Source organism: Oncorhynchus mykiss, chromosome 19 (genome assembly GCF_013265735.2).
Source record: "Oncorhynchus mykiss isolate Arlee chromosome 19, USDA_OmykA_1.1, whole genome shotgun sequence".
Taxonomy (NCBI): domain Eukaryota; kingdom Metazoa; phylum Chordata; class Actinopteri; order Salmoniformes; family Salmonidae; genus Oncorhynchus; species Oncorhynchus mykiss.
In genome coordinates this window covers 50128124-50146202 of record NC_048583.1, presented here as the reverse complement: position 1 = coordinate 50146202, position 18079 = coordinate 50128124, and the positions used below count along the sequence as shown (strand labels likewise).

General features: G+C 41.4%; 1 protein-coding gene across 2 annotated transcripts in view; it reads right to left on the bottom strand.

Moving 5' to 3' along the window:
• Positions 1–1553: 1553 nt before the first annotated feature.
• The window catches only part of LOC110498069 (mucin-17), a 56384-nt gene continuing 39858 nt past the window's right edge, over positions 1554–18079 (bottom strand). For both annotated transcript variants that reach the window (XM_021574639.2, XM_021574640.2), the window contains exons 12-22: positions 12905–13031; positions 12587–12732; positions 11520–11646; positions 11295–11324; positions 11032–11144; positions 10744–10876; positions 7506–7645; positions 7122–7245; positions 4751–4909; positions 4332–4497; positions 1554–3393 (exon numbers count right to left, since the gene is read on the bottom strand). In XM_021574639.2, the coding sequence (XP_021430314.2) occupies positions 3305–3393; positions 4332–4497; positions 4751–4909; positions 7122–7245; positions 7506–7645; positions 10744–10876; positions 11032–11144; positions 11295–11324; positions 11520–11646; positions 12587–12732; positions 12905–13031 (1354 nt within the window). In that variant the 3' untranslated portion in view covers positions 1554–3304. The remainder of the gene's footprint in view (positions 3394–4331; positions 4498–4750; positions 4910–7121; positions 7246–7505; positions 7646–10743; positions 10877–11031; positions 11145–11294; positions 11325–11519; positions 11647–12586; positions 12733–12904; positions 13032–18079) is intronic.

Sequence of the window (18079 nt, the reverse complement as noted above, 5' to 3'; positions counted from 1 at the left end):
GCAGTATACTGTATACATTTTGTACTTTTCTCTTTAGTGATCTCTTTCCATTCCATGTTTTCTACTCTTTCATATACCCAATACCCAATACTATGTACGATGAGAGCAGCTTTGTTCAGGTCAGGTGAGGCTCAACAGGGTGTTGTTGTGTATGGCGTTGGTGTGCATCATAGGTTGTTGTCTGATAAGGATGTCAGAGCATCCTCACCAGTTCAATACAGTTTATTCAATCCACACCGACGTACACATCAGGTCATTCTGTGTAGAAGAGGAACTAGATACCCATGTGCTGGTCTAATCATCACCACAGCCATCCTCTCCATTTGATCTATTTCTATGATCTATTATTCATTTATTATTTGGAAGATGGCCGGTATTCATTCAACGGCGTGTTGCAGGGCTGCACACTGCACTACCGACAATTTTGCATTTACAAGGCAATTTCCCCGACATTTTCACCCTGCGGATGTCAGCTCAAGCATAAATTATCTTTAAATGTCAAGTGCAACGCACTTATTGAGAACAAGCCTTTTATTGAATCCCGACCGTTGCCCCGTCACACAGCTCTAAAGTCAGTTTAAAAAATATATGTTTTACTCCTTGTGACCTCTCTTCCTGTTCCTGGAGGAGGAGTTTACCATCTCCCAGGTGCCTCAGGCCATGCTGAATGTGGAGAAGGATCACGCTCAGGGAAAGACATCAAAATCAGCAGCGGAGAGGACTCATCCGACAAACCACTGGACGACTCCACTGCCGACTCCACTGCCGCCTAGCGTTTCCTAAAAACGCAGGGGAACAACACCTACCACTGTCACTCCTAAAAACGATAAGGTTTTCCTTAAGCCTACACCGTGAGGCATTTCTGAGCAACAAACAGACTTGTGGGCATAGAGCGTAGCCTGATATGGAAATGCTGGGTGTGTTTCAGTCAGAGAAATGACTGCCTTTAGGATTGTCTGTGCTAAGCTTGTGAGTGTGTGTCTGTTTGAGTAGAGCTGTTGTAGTGGATGTGTTAAGGAAGTTGACGATAATTCAAGTCCTTGACTTTGGAAGTGTTATTGAGATGCCTCAACAACATAACACAAATCAAGAAAAGGAAAAAAACATTTCTTTTTTTGTAGATCGTAACAGCATTTTGATGACATTACATTTAAGACAAAGTGGTTAGCATGATATTGTAGCACAGTGTTGAAACGGATCTTTAATCATTTGACATATGAAATACATGCACCTGTTGCAGCTAATGTTCTGTGAATAATGTGTGAAGTAAAGTATAAATCCAGACAAGAAAATTACTTATAAAACATGAAAAAACATATCAGTAACACTACTTGACTGTCATAACCATGTCATAATATATCATAACTGACAAAACTTGTCATAACCTGTCATAATATGGTCATAACACGGTCATGGCCCATATAGTTACACCTATTCTGACATATTGCATTATTTTTGGTCTGGTTATTACCCAAATGTATTCAAATGTGTTTTTTCCCTGCCAAGAAATTTCCTTTCGTTTGAAAGTTTGTTTCTTAAGTCCTTTGTTGTTGTTATGAATACTTTACATTAATTTTTTTCATAATATTTGAAATAACTTTTCATAAAGCATTATGACCATCCTATGTCACTTTACTTGGACTAAGAAAATACACTTTATGAAACAGTCCAAATGCATTATGACCATCCTATGTCACTTTACTTGGACTAAGAAAATACACTTTATGAAACAGTCCAAATGCATTATGACCATCCTATGTCACTTTACTTGGACTAAGAAAATACACTTTATGAAACAGTCCAAATGCATTATGACCATCCTATGTCACTTTACTTGGACTAAGAAAATACACTTTATGAAACAGTCCAAATGCATTATGACCATCCTATGTCACTTTACTTGGACTAAGAAAATACACTTTATGAAACAGTCCAAATGCATTATGACCATCCTATGTCACTTTACTTGGACTAAGAAAATACATTTTATGACACTGTTAAGAAGCATTATTACCATCATAATCATCTAAGCCATATAGGCCTATCACGCACATGCCCTTATGTCAGTCATCAGTCACAAAGAGGGTGTCTTGTCCTGCTCCTAAAATCTGCTCCTGCATTTATCCCAGTCATCAGAAACAGAGCATTGGGGTAGGCGCATGTCTAACATCAATGTGTGTGCAATTACAATGATAATTGTATATGGTCAATTTAAAAATGAATAACAAACACACTGTTGACAAGTAGGGTATGGTGTAATGGAATGTTTTGCCTTGTGTGGTAGTTTTTGGGTTATTTGACACTCTTATATACATGTCATAATCTTCCATAAAATAACTACCATGGTAGGTTTTATGTGTTTTGACACTCTTATGTAGGTGTCATAACCAGCCATAAAATAACCACCATGGTATGTTTTATGGGGTCATAATGTGTTATGACGCTGGGTGTCAAGTGTTACCAACATATCTACTCAAAACGTACCTTTGGAGAATTCAAGGAGTGTTCATCTATGACATTAAGAATGTGTGACTTCATAGACTAACCCTTGTGTGAAAACATATACATTTCAGTAGTTGACTGGTGAAGCACACTTAACTCATTGTAAATGCTATGAATATAGTAGAGACACACACATATTCCACTACCGTTTTTCTTTGGTATGGTCAATGAAATAATTAATTGTGGAATTTGTAAAGCATCATTCAAGTCCTGACTGTATATTGTAGTGCTCCTTAAATGTACTTTTAAGTTATTCATCAGATGCTCTTATCCAGAGGAATTAGTGCCTTGCTCAAGGGCACCTCAACATTTTTCACCTAGTCGGCTTGGGTATTCGAATCAGCAACCTTTCAGTTACAGGCCCAATGCTCTTAACCGCTAGGCTACCTGCCGCCCTTGTTCCATAGATAGTTCTGTAGCCACATGTTGTTTGGTCTCTTTCTCGTTGCAGTGACATGGAAATGTGTAGTTTACTAGTTTATAGTTGTGTTTTACAAAGACAACCTAGTATGGATGCGCACAAGCTCAACACATGTTTCAGAATATCTCGAGGCCCACTGCAGACTAAAATCACAGAGCACTAAGGCCCTTGTAGGAACTGCATAAAGAAACAAGAGTGTGGGTCCCACGGTGGAACTGCATCACAGAGCTTTGAGTCCCATGGCCTTCTGATGCAAGAAAGCTCTTAAACACTTGGCTTAGCTGCACCAGAGAGCTCTGAGGCCCACGACAGAGCTGCACCAGAGAGTTCTGAAGCCCACGGCAGAGCTGCTGTAGAAGGGCCAGGCCTATTGACACTATATTACAGGATCTCCAAAGACCATCTTTGGTTGTGTTTTCTCTCATCAAATGTGTTGAGAATCACTTGAGTTTTGTCATAACTTTGTCCACCTGTGAGTAGAAGATATTATACAGTTTAGTGTAGGCTACATATTCAATGGCATCGCAACAGATGGGTAATGAAAATAACTAACTAAACACTTCCTAAACTTACCACCAGATAGAGCCAGATAACTGGGGACAGAGCTCCTATACTCTTTCTATGCTGAACGAAAATATAAATTCAACATGTAGTGTTGGTCCCATGTTTCATGAGCTGAAATAAAACATCCCATAAAATGTTCCATATGCAGAAAAAGCTTATTTCTCTCAAATTATGTGCACAAATTTGTTTACATCCCTGTCAGTGAGTATTCTCCTTTGCCAAGATAATTGATCCACCTGACAGGTACGGCATTTCAAGAAGCTGATTAAACAGCATGATCATTACACAGGTGCACCTTGTGCTGGGGACAATAAAAGGCCACTCTAAAATGTGAAGTTTTCTCACAGATGTCTCAAGTTTTGAGGGAGCATGCAATTGGCACGTTGACTGCAGGAATGTCCACCAGAGCTGTTGCCAGATAATTGAATGTTAATTTCTCTACCATAATCCACCTCCAATGTCTTTTTGGAGAATTTGGCAGTACATCCAACCAGCCTCACAACCGCAGACCACGTGTAAACCCCCCCAGCCCAGGACCTCCACATATGGCTTCTTTACCTGTGGGATCGTGAAAGACCAGCCACACGGACAGCTGATGAATGTGAGGAGTATTTCTGTCTGTAATAAAGCCCTTTTGAAGGGGCTCATTCAGATTGGCTGGCTCTCAAGTGGGTGGGCCTATGTCCTCCCAGGCCCACTCATGGCTGCGCCCTGCCCAGTCATGTGAAATCCATAGATTAGGGCCTAATGCATTTATTTCAATTGTTGCATGTTGCGTTTATATTTTTGTTCAGTATAGATACTACTGTAGCTGACAGAGCAAGAGCAGGAGAGCGGATCTGACCTTTAACCTCAAGCACCAGATCAGGTTTGAGGTGGCATCGGACCAGGCCGTCTGGGGTAATGTTCCACAGCTGGTTGTCTTTCCCTGGCTCCGGAGGAGACACACTCAGCCTGCTGCCCGCCATGACAACGCTCCCCGTGATCTGCAGGCAACAGTCCTCCACCAGCTGTAGAGACAGGGAATAGAGGTTCAGATGTGGGTGGATTCTGTATTGAATACATACTTATAAGCATGATACAGATACAGTTTTGCAAATGACAATTGTACTGGGATATGCTCAACACATGTGACATGAAACTATGTTGAAATAATGAGGAAGCCAGTTCTGTAACACTTGAAGGTGGTGATGATGGGAATGAATAAGGATGTCTGTGAGAGGAAAAGATGATCCATTGCAAAATCTGGAGCCCATGCGGTACCTTGCAGCGTAGGACTCCGTCATGGAAGAGCCAGACCTGGTCCACTCCCCCAGTCTCCTCCAGGGCCTGGACCCGCAACAGCTTGATGTCATCCAGAGGCCCTGACAGGGACATCACGTAGCCCGTCTCCCTGCTTCGCAGACGGAAGTACACCTGCTTCTGTAGGGGGCAACAACACAGATAACATGATCTTGTCTTGACTAGGCTAGAAAAGTTATTTTCACCCGAAAGTGGTCATTATGAGTTATAGGGCTTGCTGTGGCTCCTTATAATTTCCATTGTGTAATCATTTGCATTGATGACTGAATGAGATTAGTGCAGAAGTTGAGTTGTAGTCAATAAGTTTGAACATTAGTCATGAAGATTAGGCTTTTTTGTATGTGGCCGATATGGGCCGATTCCAACCCGAGTTAAGCGAGCGTAAGTGCGTAAGAACGCATTTCCCTTTACATGCACTTTTCAATATATGCGTATTCTATATTTTTGTATATAAAAAAAACTTTTTACCTCTTTTTCTCCCCAATTTTGTGATATCCAAATGGTAGTTAAAGTCTTGTCCCATTGCTGCAACTCTGCACTTGCTACTTGACACACTGCTCGCTTAACCCGGGAGCCAGTTGCACCAATATGTCAGAGGAAACATTGTACAACTGGCAACTGAAGTGCATGCGCCTGGCCCACCACAGGAGAGTCGCTAGAGCGCAATGGGACAAAGACATCCCGGCCAGCCAAACCCTCCCTTAAACCGGACGATGCTGGGCCAATTGAGCGCAGCCTCATGGGTCTCCCAGTCGCGGCCCGCTGCGACTCAGCCTGGTATGGAACCCTGGTCTGTAGTGATGCCCCTAGCACTGTGATGTAGTGCCTTAGACTGCTGCGCCATTCGGGAGGCCCCTATATGTGTATTCTGACCTTGAACTTAAGCATGACAATAGCATGCTATTCGTCCAGGGTGGAGAGCAAATAATTGAAGGTGCGGCAGAGGTGTGTCTACAGATGCTGCATATTCTGACCTTGACTTAATTCCCCAACAAATCTACCACCTTTATGTGTGAATGAAACCTTGAATAAGGTCAAGCGAAGCTAACGGTTCCAAGAAAAAGCATAGAAAAAGCATCCATTTTATATTTTCCAATAGAAATAACACCATTCTCTATGCACTGTAATTTACAACTTGATAAGAGCTATTGATAAGAGCTAGGTATATGATTAATCCGTTTGGATAAGGGAATTGTAAATATAAATTACACTTGTTTTAGATATATTTTACCTTATAATCCCTGGAGACAAATGTGAAACCAGTCATATGGCAGCAATCTGAAGGATGTCAACTTTCCCACAGTAAAGTTTATGAAATGCTGTGCATTATGCAGAATTTTAATTGTACGGCCTTTTAACTTAAAGGGATGAGCACTCTCTAATGTCGACTTTCTCTCTTTCCTATTTCTATCATGTTAAATATTAGCCACTATCAGTATCGACCGTCAGTAGGCCTAATAACCACACATTCAACTGCCAATTTACGGTTAGTTCCCTTCACTTGGTATACATTATCACTACATTTAATTACATTATTTTGATGACCTTCATTTGCTTGCTCTGAAAACGTTGTCACAGCCGTGTGGTTGTTGCTGTCGATCATTAGGGAGAGTTGATAATATAAAAAAGAGGCTAAATAAATCATTATGGAGCGGAGCGCAGACCAAGCGGTAACAGTTTGAACTCGACGTGTTGCGCAATACTTGGCCGTGTCGTCACACAGTTTCATGGTATATCCTACTGTTGTACACTATTCTCCCTATTATAATTATATGTACACTAGTCGTCCGACATTACCATGGGTTGAAGAACAATGTTTTCTTTCTTTCGTGCATAAAGGCTCCCCAAATCTGTTTTTTTTTATGATGAATAAATATTTTCCTAACCACAGGAGGTTGGTGGCACTTTAATGAGGGAGAATGGGCTCGTGGTAATGGCTGGAGCAAAATTAATGGAATGGTATCAAATACAGCAAACAGTTGGTTTCCAAGTGTGTGATGCCATTCCATTCCCTCTGTTCCAGTCATTATTTTGAACCGTCCTCCCCTCAGCAGCCTCCACTGTTCCTAACCCTGAATCATCTACAAGATCAGAACATTTTAAAACGAACAATTGGTGCTGAAATGGAGACGAACATGCATATATTTAGATGTATTTCTTTCATTGACCCTAATATTCGTTCTCTCGATATATTGTAGTGAGCCTGTTGACAAAATTCTAACTAAAAGATACACCATATTTAAAGGGATGTCATAAGATAAATGTACTGAAAACTCTACTGAATGAAAACTCCCAGAGAAAATCTGTTGGTCCGCATGCCCCGCCTCCATACCTGCAATAGTGGTCGCAGGGATCCGATTCGCGGCCAGCTACTGAACTTGCACCAATCACCCAGTTTGCTGGGCGGTAGCAGGATCTGACGGCCGCGGTGATGACAGCCCTCATACAGCACCCACCTGTAGAGCAGGAATTATCAATCACACACAGTCAGTTGCTCTACTTACACAAACCTCAAACACACCTTAAATGTAAACAATCCACATTCCTACAGCACTCCTCTTTACAATAAGCTAGCAAATCTAGTTGATGGATTAATAGGTGCTTAGACAGTGCTTCATCAACTAATTTGAATAGTAGGTGCAACTCTTGCTTTACAATGTTCTGTTTTGTTTTATTGCCTAATAAAAACTGTCAAATCTATTCAGGTGTGACTTACATTCCTCCGTCGATAACCAGGGAGCGTATGCGTCCGTCCACCCCAGCCAGCTGCAGGTTCACCACCCCTTCCGTCAGCACCACCCTACGGCCTCTACAGCCAACCTTACTGAACAACGTTATGGACGGGAGGGAGAACTCCTGGAAAGATAAGGGGGAAGTGATGTGTGAAGCGTGAGATTATACATCATTATGGTATTGTAGGTACAGGACACATCCAAGATGTGCAGTTCACTTCACACAGACATGACATAGGTTTACAAATACGGTACACATTCATGCCATGCCAAAAGGGTTGGGTAGGTTACCTGTCCCAACTTTTGGATTACCCAAACTCAGTAACGTAATCTGATTACATTCCATTACTTTTAGATTACTTTCCCCTTAAGAGACATTAGAAGAAAGCAAAAATGTGTGTTACCAATTGAATGACATCCATTGCAGGATAAATCAATGTTAAAGTTTACATAGCTGGCCATATATGGATGTTACATTTTACTTTATGGGTTGGTTATGTAGGCTTTTCCCATTGCTTTCTACTACATATAATAAAATGATTAAATTATTTCTTGACATTAAAAACCAAAGTCTATCAGAATTCCAGTCATTCCAATAAATGTTATACCCTTTTGATCTTCAAGAATAGGACTTGGAAGTATGGAAGTATAGATTAGCCAAATTGTTTTACCTGAGGATGACGTCAAAAACGAAGGACTTATTAGCCAGCCCTACTCTGCTGTTTATGATTTTGTTGTCATGAAGGACTGATTGGGCTTATTGAGTTGAATTGAAAAATAAATGCTGCGCTCATGGAATGGCGTGCTTTGAGCACTACTGAAAAGTGCTATTTACATGTGAAAAATGAATGCCATATCCTGCATCTGCTATAGGCCTATATATATATAGAGAGAGAGATGAAGTCGGAAGTTTACATACACCTTAGCCAAATACATTTAAACTCAGTTTAAAAAAAAAAAATCCTGACATTTAATCCTAGTACAAATTCCCTGTCTTAGGTCACTTTATTTTAAGAACTTGAAATGTCAGAATAATAGTAGAGAGAATTATCATCTCATTCCCAGTTGGTCTGAAGTGTACATACACTCAAATAATATTTGGTAGCATTGCCTTGAAATTGTTTAACTTGGGTCAAACGTTTTGAGGAGCTTTCCACAAGCTTCCCACAATACGTTGGGTGAATTTTGGCCCATTCCTCCTGACAGAGCTGGTGTAACTGACTCAGGTTTGTAGGCCTCCTTGCTTGCACACGCCTTTTCAGTTCTGCCCACAAATGTTCGATAGGATTGAGGTCAGGGCTTTGTGATGGCCACTCCAATACCTTGACTTTGTTGTCCTTAAGCCATTTTGCCACAACTTTGGAAGTATGCTTGGGGTCATTGTCCATTTGGAAGACCCATTTGCGACCAAGCTTTAACTTCCTGACTGATGTCTTGAGATGTTGCTTCAATATATCCACATAATTTTCCTACCATCTATTTTGTGAAGTGCACTAGTCCCTCCTGCAGCAAAGCACCCCCATAACATGATGCTGCCACCCCCGTGCTCCACGCTTGGGATGGTGTTCTTTGGCTTGCAAGCCTCCTCTTTTTCCTCCAAACATAACAATTGCCAAACAGTTCTATTTTGTTTCATCAGACCAGAGGAGATTTCTCCAAAAAGTACGATCTTTGTCCCCATGTGCAGTTGCAAACCGTAGTCTGGCTTTTATATGACGTTTTTGGAACAGTGGCTTCTTCCTTGCTGAGCAGTCTTTCAGGTTATGTCAATATAGGACTCATTTTACTGTGGATATAGATACTTTTGTACCTGTTTCCTCCTCCGCTGTTGTCCTGGGATTGATTTGCACTTTTCACACCAAAGTACACACCAAAGGATTAAATGTCAGGAATTGTGAAAAACTGAGTTTAAATGTATTTGGCTAAGGTGTATGTAAACTTCTGACTTCAACTGTATATATATATAAATATAATAATAATGGATGTAGGAACTACAGATTGCCCCTTTAAGTCAATCAAAAGTGTACAAGTTTGAGCATTTGTCCTTTCGGCCTATGGATAATTTTTTTTTATCAGCATGAAGTAGATTGGGCAATAAAAGCCCCACTTTTATTCCATAGGTTGAATTCGCACTATGCAGCTGTTGCAAGAGTGCATTTTTCACTGGCTGTCCACTAGTTTCAAAAACAGTGAATGATATGCAGCTTAAACTTTTTAAACCGCGATCCATTAAACACATTTGGTGTGTCATCATAGTGGTCTCTGACTTGTGGTCAGACTCGCTCAGGTGGAAGAAATGTAAACTTGTGCCTTTTTTCAATGCTGATTTGAATGCGATTCACATCTTGGCGGGTAACTGTATGGCTTGCTTTTGTGGCTGAACGCTGTTCTCAGATTATTGAATATTGTGCTTTTGCGGTAAAGATCTTTTGAAATCTGACACAGCGGTTGCATTAAGAACAAGTTTATCTTTAATTCTATGTAAAACATGTATCTTTCATCAAAGTTTATGATGAGTATTTATGTTATTTGATGTGGCTCTCTGCAATTTCTCCGGATGTTTTGGAGGCATTCTGAACATGGCGCCAACGTAAACTGAGGTTTTTGGATATAAATATGAACTTGATCGAACAAAACATACATGTATTGTGTAACATTGAGTCCTGGGAGTGTCATCTGATGAAGATCGTCAAAGGTTAGTGATTCATTTTATCTATATTTCTGCTTTTTGTGACACCTCTCTTTGGTTGGAAAATGGCTGAATGCTTTCTGTGACTAGTTGCTGACCTAACATGTTGTTAGGAACATATGTTCTGCTTTCGCCGAAAAGCCATTTTGAAATCGGACACTGTGGTTGGATTAACGTGAAGTGTATCTTTAAAATGGTGTTTAAATACTTGTATATTTGAGGAATTTTAATTATGAGATTTCTGTTGTTTTGAATTTGGTGCCCTGCACTTTCACTGGCTGTTGGCGAGGTGGGACACTAGTGTCCCGAACGATCCCAGAGAGGTTAAAAGTAATCCTCGAAGAAATCATCTAGTTTTTCAAAAGTATCTGTAATCTGATTACAATATTTTAGCTGGTAATGTAAGGGACTATAGTTACTGTTTTTTGTAATCCCTTACATGCAACAGATTATATGTAATCTGTAACACGTAAGGGATTACAAAAAAGCCTGCATGTCAACACACATAACTCCAGGATCTCCTCTGTACTCACATGGCTGATGGTCTGTATGGAGCGGATGGTAGAGTCAGGACCCAGACAGCCCATGGACTTGGTATTGGGGTAGTCTCCCTCCTCCAGGACATACATGTGCTCTGTGAACTGGGATCCTTCATACGCCACCCAGCTGGAACACAGCGCAGAGGCATGCAGTGAACTACAGCTCTCTCCAGTACTAAGTCCTCTTTGAGTGTAATATACAACTAACATTTCTGTATACTAAATGTCACTCTATAACAAGTAGAATGAACATGCTGTGTTTAAAGTTGATGTTCTGCTCACCTCCCAGCCAGTACTCTACAGGAGCCAGGGAAGAAGTCTTCCTCCAGGGCTACCACACTGTCCTCCAGTACCACCACTCTGCCCTGGAACCCAGGCTTTGAGAACAGCTGGAGCTAAGGCATACACAGGAGAAAAACATGACCTACAACTACAGTGGATTACAGCTAAGATACTTCATGCAAAAGTATGGTATAATCACATCCATAGACTATTGACTATGTTAAGATAGTTAATATTATTTGTTTATCACAATCAGAACATACCCTGAACTTGCTTGATCCACCCAGGTTATCCTGAAAGTAATAAAGGAATTATGGGTAAACCAGTTCAAAGCTTCCTCACCAACCTCATAGTTTATCAGAGTCATGAAAGTACACTGTAAGTATGATCAAGTATGATACTACAAAGGTGGTACTACTGTGATTATTATTGTATCATAGTCTTGCCCTAGTCCACCCATTGACTGTACTTAAATATGTTATGTTTACCTGGAAGACTGGCTGCAGTGAGGATATCTTGAGGTTCGGTCCTCCCCAGTCCTCTGGGCTTCCGTAGAGGCCTTTCTCTAGAATGTAAAGTTCTCCGGAGAACCCAGGGTTCTCAAAGGCAACCCACCTGTTTAGAACACATTCACAACAGGTAAACTGGTACATTTATACTTAGGACACTCCATAATAACATTTCACAATACAACATGTTGTAAATAGCATCATTCCCATCCGTATGTCATAAACTTTAAACAGGAGGTCTGAATATGATCGTTATAATTTTACTGTAGTTTCTAATCCTGTAATATTAGATGTTTATAACTTGAAATCACTAGCTCTAACTCCATTTTATCACTAACCAAACACTGAGCTACGGCATTTTAAAAGGCCATAAAACAATTAGCCAGGTAAACTACACAGGAAACAGTAGAAGGTTATAAAGAGAATATGTGAAGGCTATCCCTATTCAGTGGAGTTCATTTTCAACTACATAAGCTTTAGGCGTATGCTCTACATAACCAGTTTGGAAAATTGTATTAAAATGAAAGCTGTTCATTCTAACAGAGAGACTTTTGTGATAGCTTATGAACCACTGAGACAACTGACTTCATCTATAAAAGAGATAGACAATGAACTAATAGCCAATGAACATCTAAGTGATTAAATTCAGATATGTCTGGAACATGGCCACTCCCTTTCTTTACTGAAATATGTACAAAGCTTATACAGTTTGAAATGTGACTCCGCGACTGGACCTTTACAATCTATTCTCCTCTCTAAGAATATATAACCCCAGAAATTGATCTCATTTTCCCACCTATTGTCTAACCTTCAGTATCACTGTACTAAGCGTGACATTCACACCAGTCTTTCACGTTTGTGCATGTGTGCGCATGTGTGTGTGTGTGTGTTAATTAAAAGCTTGCAATCAGAGGAAAGAGAATAGGAGTGACCCACCTATATTTCTCTAGCTCAGCCAGCCAAAGCCCTTGGCTTTTGTGACACACCGAGTTATTTGAATAGATGCAGGAGACTGCTACATAGGACTGTCAGAGAAGTTGACTTACACTCCACCCTGGACATTGATGGACTGTGTCTTCGAGCCGAAGCCTGTGTCCTCCATGTTAATGACAGGCCCTAGCAGGTCCATGTTGACCCCTCTCTCCCCAAAGTCCCTCTCACTGAACAACTTCACATGGGGAGACAGGACATCCTACAACCCAGGGAATGTAAACACAAACACCCAAACAATCTCTATTTACAAAGACCAAACTGACTTTATTTTGGCTAGGTACTTTCAATCATCACAAACATTCTATATATTCTTTGTAGAAGCAAACAGATTTAAACCATGGCTCTGAATAGATGAGAGTTCCAGTACTTACAGTGCGTACAGGGCGAAGTGACAGGAGCTGGTCTCCGTAGCCTCCCCACTCCCTCCAGTCAGGATACTCCCCCTCCTCCAGGAGATACTGGTGACCTTCAAACTCTGGTTCATCATAGCCAACCCAGCTACAGGGACAATCAGGAACACACAGGGTGATAGAGTAGATCTGACCCAGCTACAGGGACAATCAGGAGCACAGATGGCTCTGTTTGGGCTAGTTTCAAACACTAGCCCACATTTTTGTCAAATAAAAAGCGTCACACTGGCATGTTCCAGCCCGCCAGATTCGGCAATTTACCTGTATTATATCAGCTCGCTTGCGCTCAGATGGGCGGGGTGGAAATACTTAAGGTGTGTCATTAAAAACATAATCCAAAGTGCTAATTTCAGGTAGCACTGACAGGGATATGTAAAACCAGCCAGAAGCTGATTTTAGCGGTAACGCAGTTGGTTATGGCATGAATTCTGACAGCGGAAAGGCAGCCTATCCAGACATGACGCACATTGCCCAGGTGCGCATGGTACAAGAGTAGCCTAATGTGCTTTTGGTGACTGTATACTTCGTATTTAGAAAAAACATTAAAAACGCATGTTTTTCCCCATTTTGTTTTATTTGATTAAAAACCAAGCATAGCTCTCCTCTCAATGAAGGCTTTTTTTGTCTGCCCAATACAACTGCAAATATCAAGTTGGAGAGGAGTAAAACAGTGATATATTATATTCCCTTTTTGTCTATGCATTGTAAGCATTTTTGCCATGCAGGTCCCATTTTGGACATCGGTAAACCCCCCTACGTGTCCATGCCCATCATGAAACTAGAGATGAGAACCTTGGTGAATACCGGTGAACCTGGCATTTAGAAGTTATCTGTAACCTGTGAAAATGGCTTGTTTTCCGTTTCATGTGTTCAAAACCCAAGCCCTCCCTTTTAGCCTACTATATCGAAGGCTGGTTTTCAAATCAAAATCAAATCACATTTTATTAGTCACATACACGTGTTTAGCAGATGTTATTGTGGGTGTAGAGAAATGCTTGTGCTTCTAGCTCCGACAGTGCAGCAATATCTAACAAATAATATCTAACAGTTTCACAACAGCAATGTGTGTCTTTTTTATCCTGGGGATGATGTCATTACATTTGACATTTATTTATTATTGTTGTTGTCTAACAAAAATGGATTGCTTGTTTTTCGTTTACATTTATTACAGCCAAACCTATTTGAATGATTCACCTTTCCGGTTTCATGGTGACAATGTCCGTGGCGTGCTTGGAATGCAACTTCTGGAGATGTGTGAATGCGATCTGATCTTTAAAATGGTTCCGAATATATTCATAAAACATAGGCCTATTTGGGGGCACTATAACGGTGAGTGGACATTCTCCATTTCTATTTATTTAGGATCTTTGTCCAGCTACTGTGAAAAGTTTGGATGAGCCATGAAACCCTCCATTGTTTTATATGCCCACAGGGAGAAATTATGTTGCCTGTAAGTGTGACATAGCCTATTTAAAACAAGTTGCTGTTTCGTTTAGAATTTGATTCAAATGATTAATTCTCTTTTTAGGCCTTATCAATCATTTATTTAATCTTGTTTATTGACAATGTTTAGCATGTCCATGGCTCAGTCATAATGCAATTTACAGTAGGCCTAGCCACTATATCAGTGTGAATGCTATTTACAGTAGGCCTACCACTATATCAGTGTGAATGCTATTTACAGTAGGCCTACCACTATATCAGTGTGAATGCTATTTACAGTAGGCCTAGCCCCTATATCAGTGTGAATGCTATTTACAGTAGGCCTAGCCCCTATATCAGTGTGAATGCTATTTACAGTAGGCCTAGCCCCTATATCAGTGTGAATGCTATTTACAGTAGGCCTAGCCCCTATATCAGTGTGAATGCTATTTACAGTAGGCCTAGCCCCTATATCAGTGTGAATGCTATTTACAGTAGGCCTAGCCCCTATATCAGTGTGAATGCTATTTACAGTAGGCCTAGCCCCTATATCAGTGTGAATGCTATTTACAGTAGGCCTAGCCCCTATATCAGTGTGAATGCTATTTACAGTAGGCCTAGCCCCTATATCAGTGTGAATGTAATTTACAGTAGGCCAGGCCCCTATATCAGTGTGAATGCTATTGATGCCATGAAATTACTTAGAACAATGTGAACTGCAAATGGGTTCAAGTTTTAATGTATTTAGCAAAGATAGGATTAAATTTAGTTATTTAGTTTCTGTAAGCCATTTAACAAACTATAACAGACTAACATTGGAATTGATTCCAAGGCAATACATAAAAGACTGTAAATACACCACTTGATGCAACCACATATTTCGTCATTGGGGCGCGTTCTGATTGGCCAGTGAGGGGCCAAGCCTCGACATACCCACAACTTGTTCATTCATTTAAACCCAGGCCTTTCGCGCACTTACCAATAATTGTGATAGTGAAAATAGCTAAAATATTTCTAACACACACCTGAACCCTATAGCTCTACCGCCTGTGCTTAATTTACCATTGCTTTAGGGTTGTTAAAATAAATCCCAGAGGGTGATGTTAGAACAGATCTGACCCAATACAGTATAAAATGAATTGACCGTTAACCTTTTTGGGATAGGGGGCAGCATTTTCACTTTTGGATGAATAGCGTGCCCAGAGTGAACTGCCTCCTACTCTGTCCCAGATGCTAATATATGCATATTATTATTGTTATTGGATAGAAAACACTCTGAAGTTTCTAAAACTGTTTGAATGATGTCTGTGAGAATAACAGAACTCGTATGGCAGGCGAAAATCTGAGAAAAATCCAACCAGGAAGTGGGACATCTGAAGTTTGTAGTTTTTCAAAGCTTGGCCTACCGAATTCACATTGAGATATGGATAAAGTTGCACTTCCTACGGCTTCCACTAGATGTCAACCGTCTTTAGAAACTTGAATGAGGATTCTACTATAAAGGAGGGGCTCATGAGACCTCTTTGAGTCAGTGGTCTGGCAGAGTGCCTTGGTCTAATGACGTGCGCTCCTGACAGAGTTACCTCTCGTTCCACTGCATTTCTTCAGACAAAGCAATTCTCAGGTTGGAACATTATTGATGTTTTATGTTAAAAACATCCTAAAGATTGATTCCATATATCGTTTGACATGTTTCTAAAGGACTGTAACGGAACTTTTTGAGTTTTTGTCTGGACGAAGTGCCTGCGCCTCATGAAGATGGATTACTGGGCTGAACACGCTAACAACAAGTGGCTATTTGGACATAAATGATGGACTTTATGGAACAAATCAGTCATTCATTGTCGAACTGGGATTCCTGGGAGTGCCTTTTGATGAAGATCATCAAAGGTAAGTGAAAATGTATGGTGTTATTTCTAACTTTGTTGACTCCAAAATGACGGATATTCCTCTGGCTGTTTTGGGTTCTGAGTGCCGTTCTCAGATTATGCTTTTTCCTTAAAGTTTTTTTAAAATCTGACACAGCGGTTGCATTAAGGAGAAGTCTACCTTTAATTATGTGAATAACAGTTGTTTTATCTTTTATCAATGTTTATTATGAGTATTTTGGCAAAATCACAGGATGTTTTGGAATCAAAACATTACTGCACGTAACGCGCCAATGTAAACTGAGATTTTTGGATATAAATATGCACATTATCGAACAAAACATACATTATTGTGTAACATGATGTCCTATGATTGTCGTCTGATGAAGATCATCAAAGGTTAGTGATTAATTTTATCTATATTTCTGCTTTTTGCTTTTTTTATTTATTATTTCTGCTATACTTCTATCTTTGGCTGGAAAAATGTTTTTTGGACTTGACTATGACCTAACATAATCATGTGTTGTGCTTCTGCTAGCGGAACCCCTGCCCTAAAAATGATGCTGATCTTATATTCATATTCTGCTTGCCACTGACACGGCCTGCAACGAAAACATGCGGTCTCTCCTTCACTGCAGCCGAGGTGAGTAAGACATTTAAACGTGTTAACCCTCGCAAGGCTGCAGGCCCAGACGGCATCCCCAGCCGCGCCCTCAGAGCATGCGCAGACCAGCTGGCCGGTGTGTTTACGGACATATTCAATCAATCCCTATACCAGTCTGCTGTTCCCACATGCTTCAAGAGGGCCACCATTGTTCCTGTTCCCAAGAAAGCTAAGGTAACTGAGCTAAACGACTACCGCCCCGTAGCACTCACATCCGTCATCATGAAGTGCTTTGAGAGACTAGTCAAGGACCATATCACCTCCACCCTACCTGACACACTAGACCCACTCCAATTTGCTTACCGCCCAAATAGGTCCACAGACGATGCAATCTGAACCACACTGCACACTGCCCTAACCCATCTGGACAAGAGGAATACCTATGTGAGAATGCTGTTCATCGACTACAGCTCGGCATTCAACACCATAGTACCCTCCAAGCTCGTCATCAAGCTCGAGACCCTGGGTCTCGACCCCGCCCTGTGCAACTGGGTACTGGACTTCCTGACGGGCCGCCCCCAGGTGGTGAGGGTAGGCAACAACATCTCCTCCCCGCTGATCCTCAACACTGGGGCCCCACAAGGGTGCGTCCTGAGCCCTCTCCTGTACTCCCTGTTCACCCACGACTGCGTGGCCACGCACGCCTCCAACTCAATCATCAAGTTTGCGGACGACACAACAGTGGTAGGCTTGATTACCAACAACGATGAGACGGCCTACAGGGAGGAGGTGAGGGCCCTCGGAGTGTGGTGTCAGGAAAATAACCTCACACTCAACGTCAACAAAACTAAGGAGATGATTGTGGACTTCAGGAAACAGCAGAGGGAACACCCCCCTATCCACATCGATGGAACAGTAGTGGAGAGGGTAGCAAGTTTTAAGTTCCTCGGCATACACATCACAGACAAACTGAATTGGTCCACTCACACAGACAGCATCGTGAAGAAGGCGCAGCAGCACCTCTTCAACCTCAGGAGGCTGAAGAAATTCGGCTTGTCACCAAAAGCACTCACAAACTTCTACAGATGCACAATCGAGAGCATCCTGGCGGGCTGTATCACCGCCTGGTATGGCAACTGCACCGCCCTCAACCGTAAGGCTCTCCAGAGGGTAGTGAGGTCTGCACAACGCATCACCGGGGGCAAACTACCTGCCCTCCAGGACACCTACACCACCCGATGT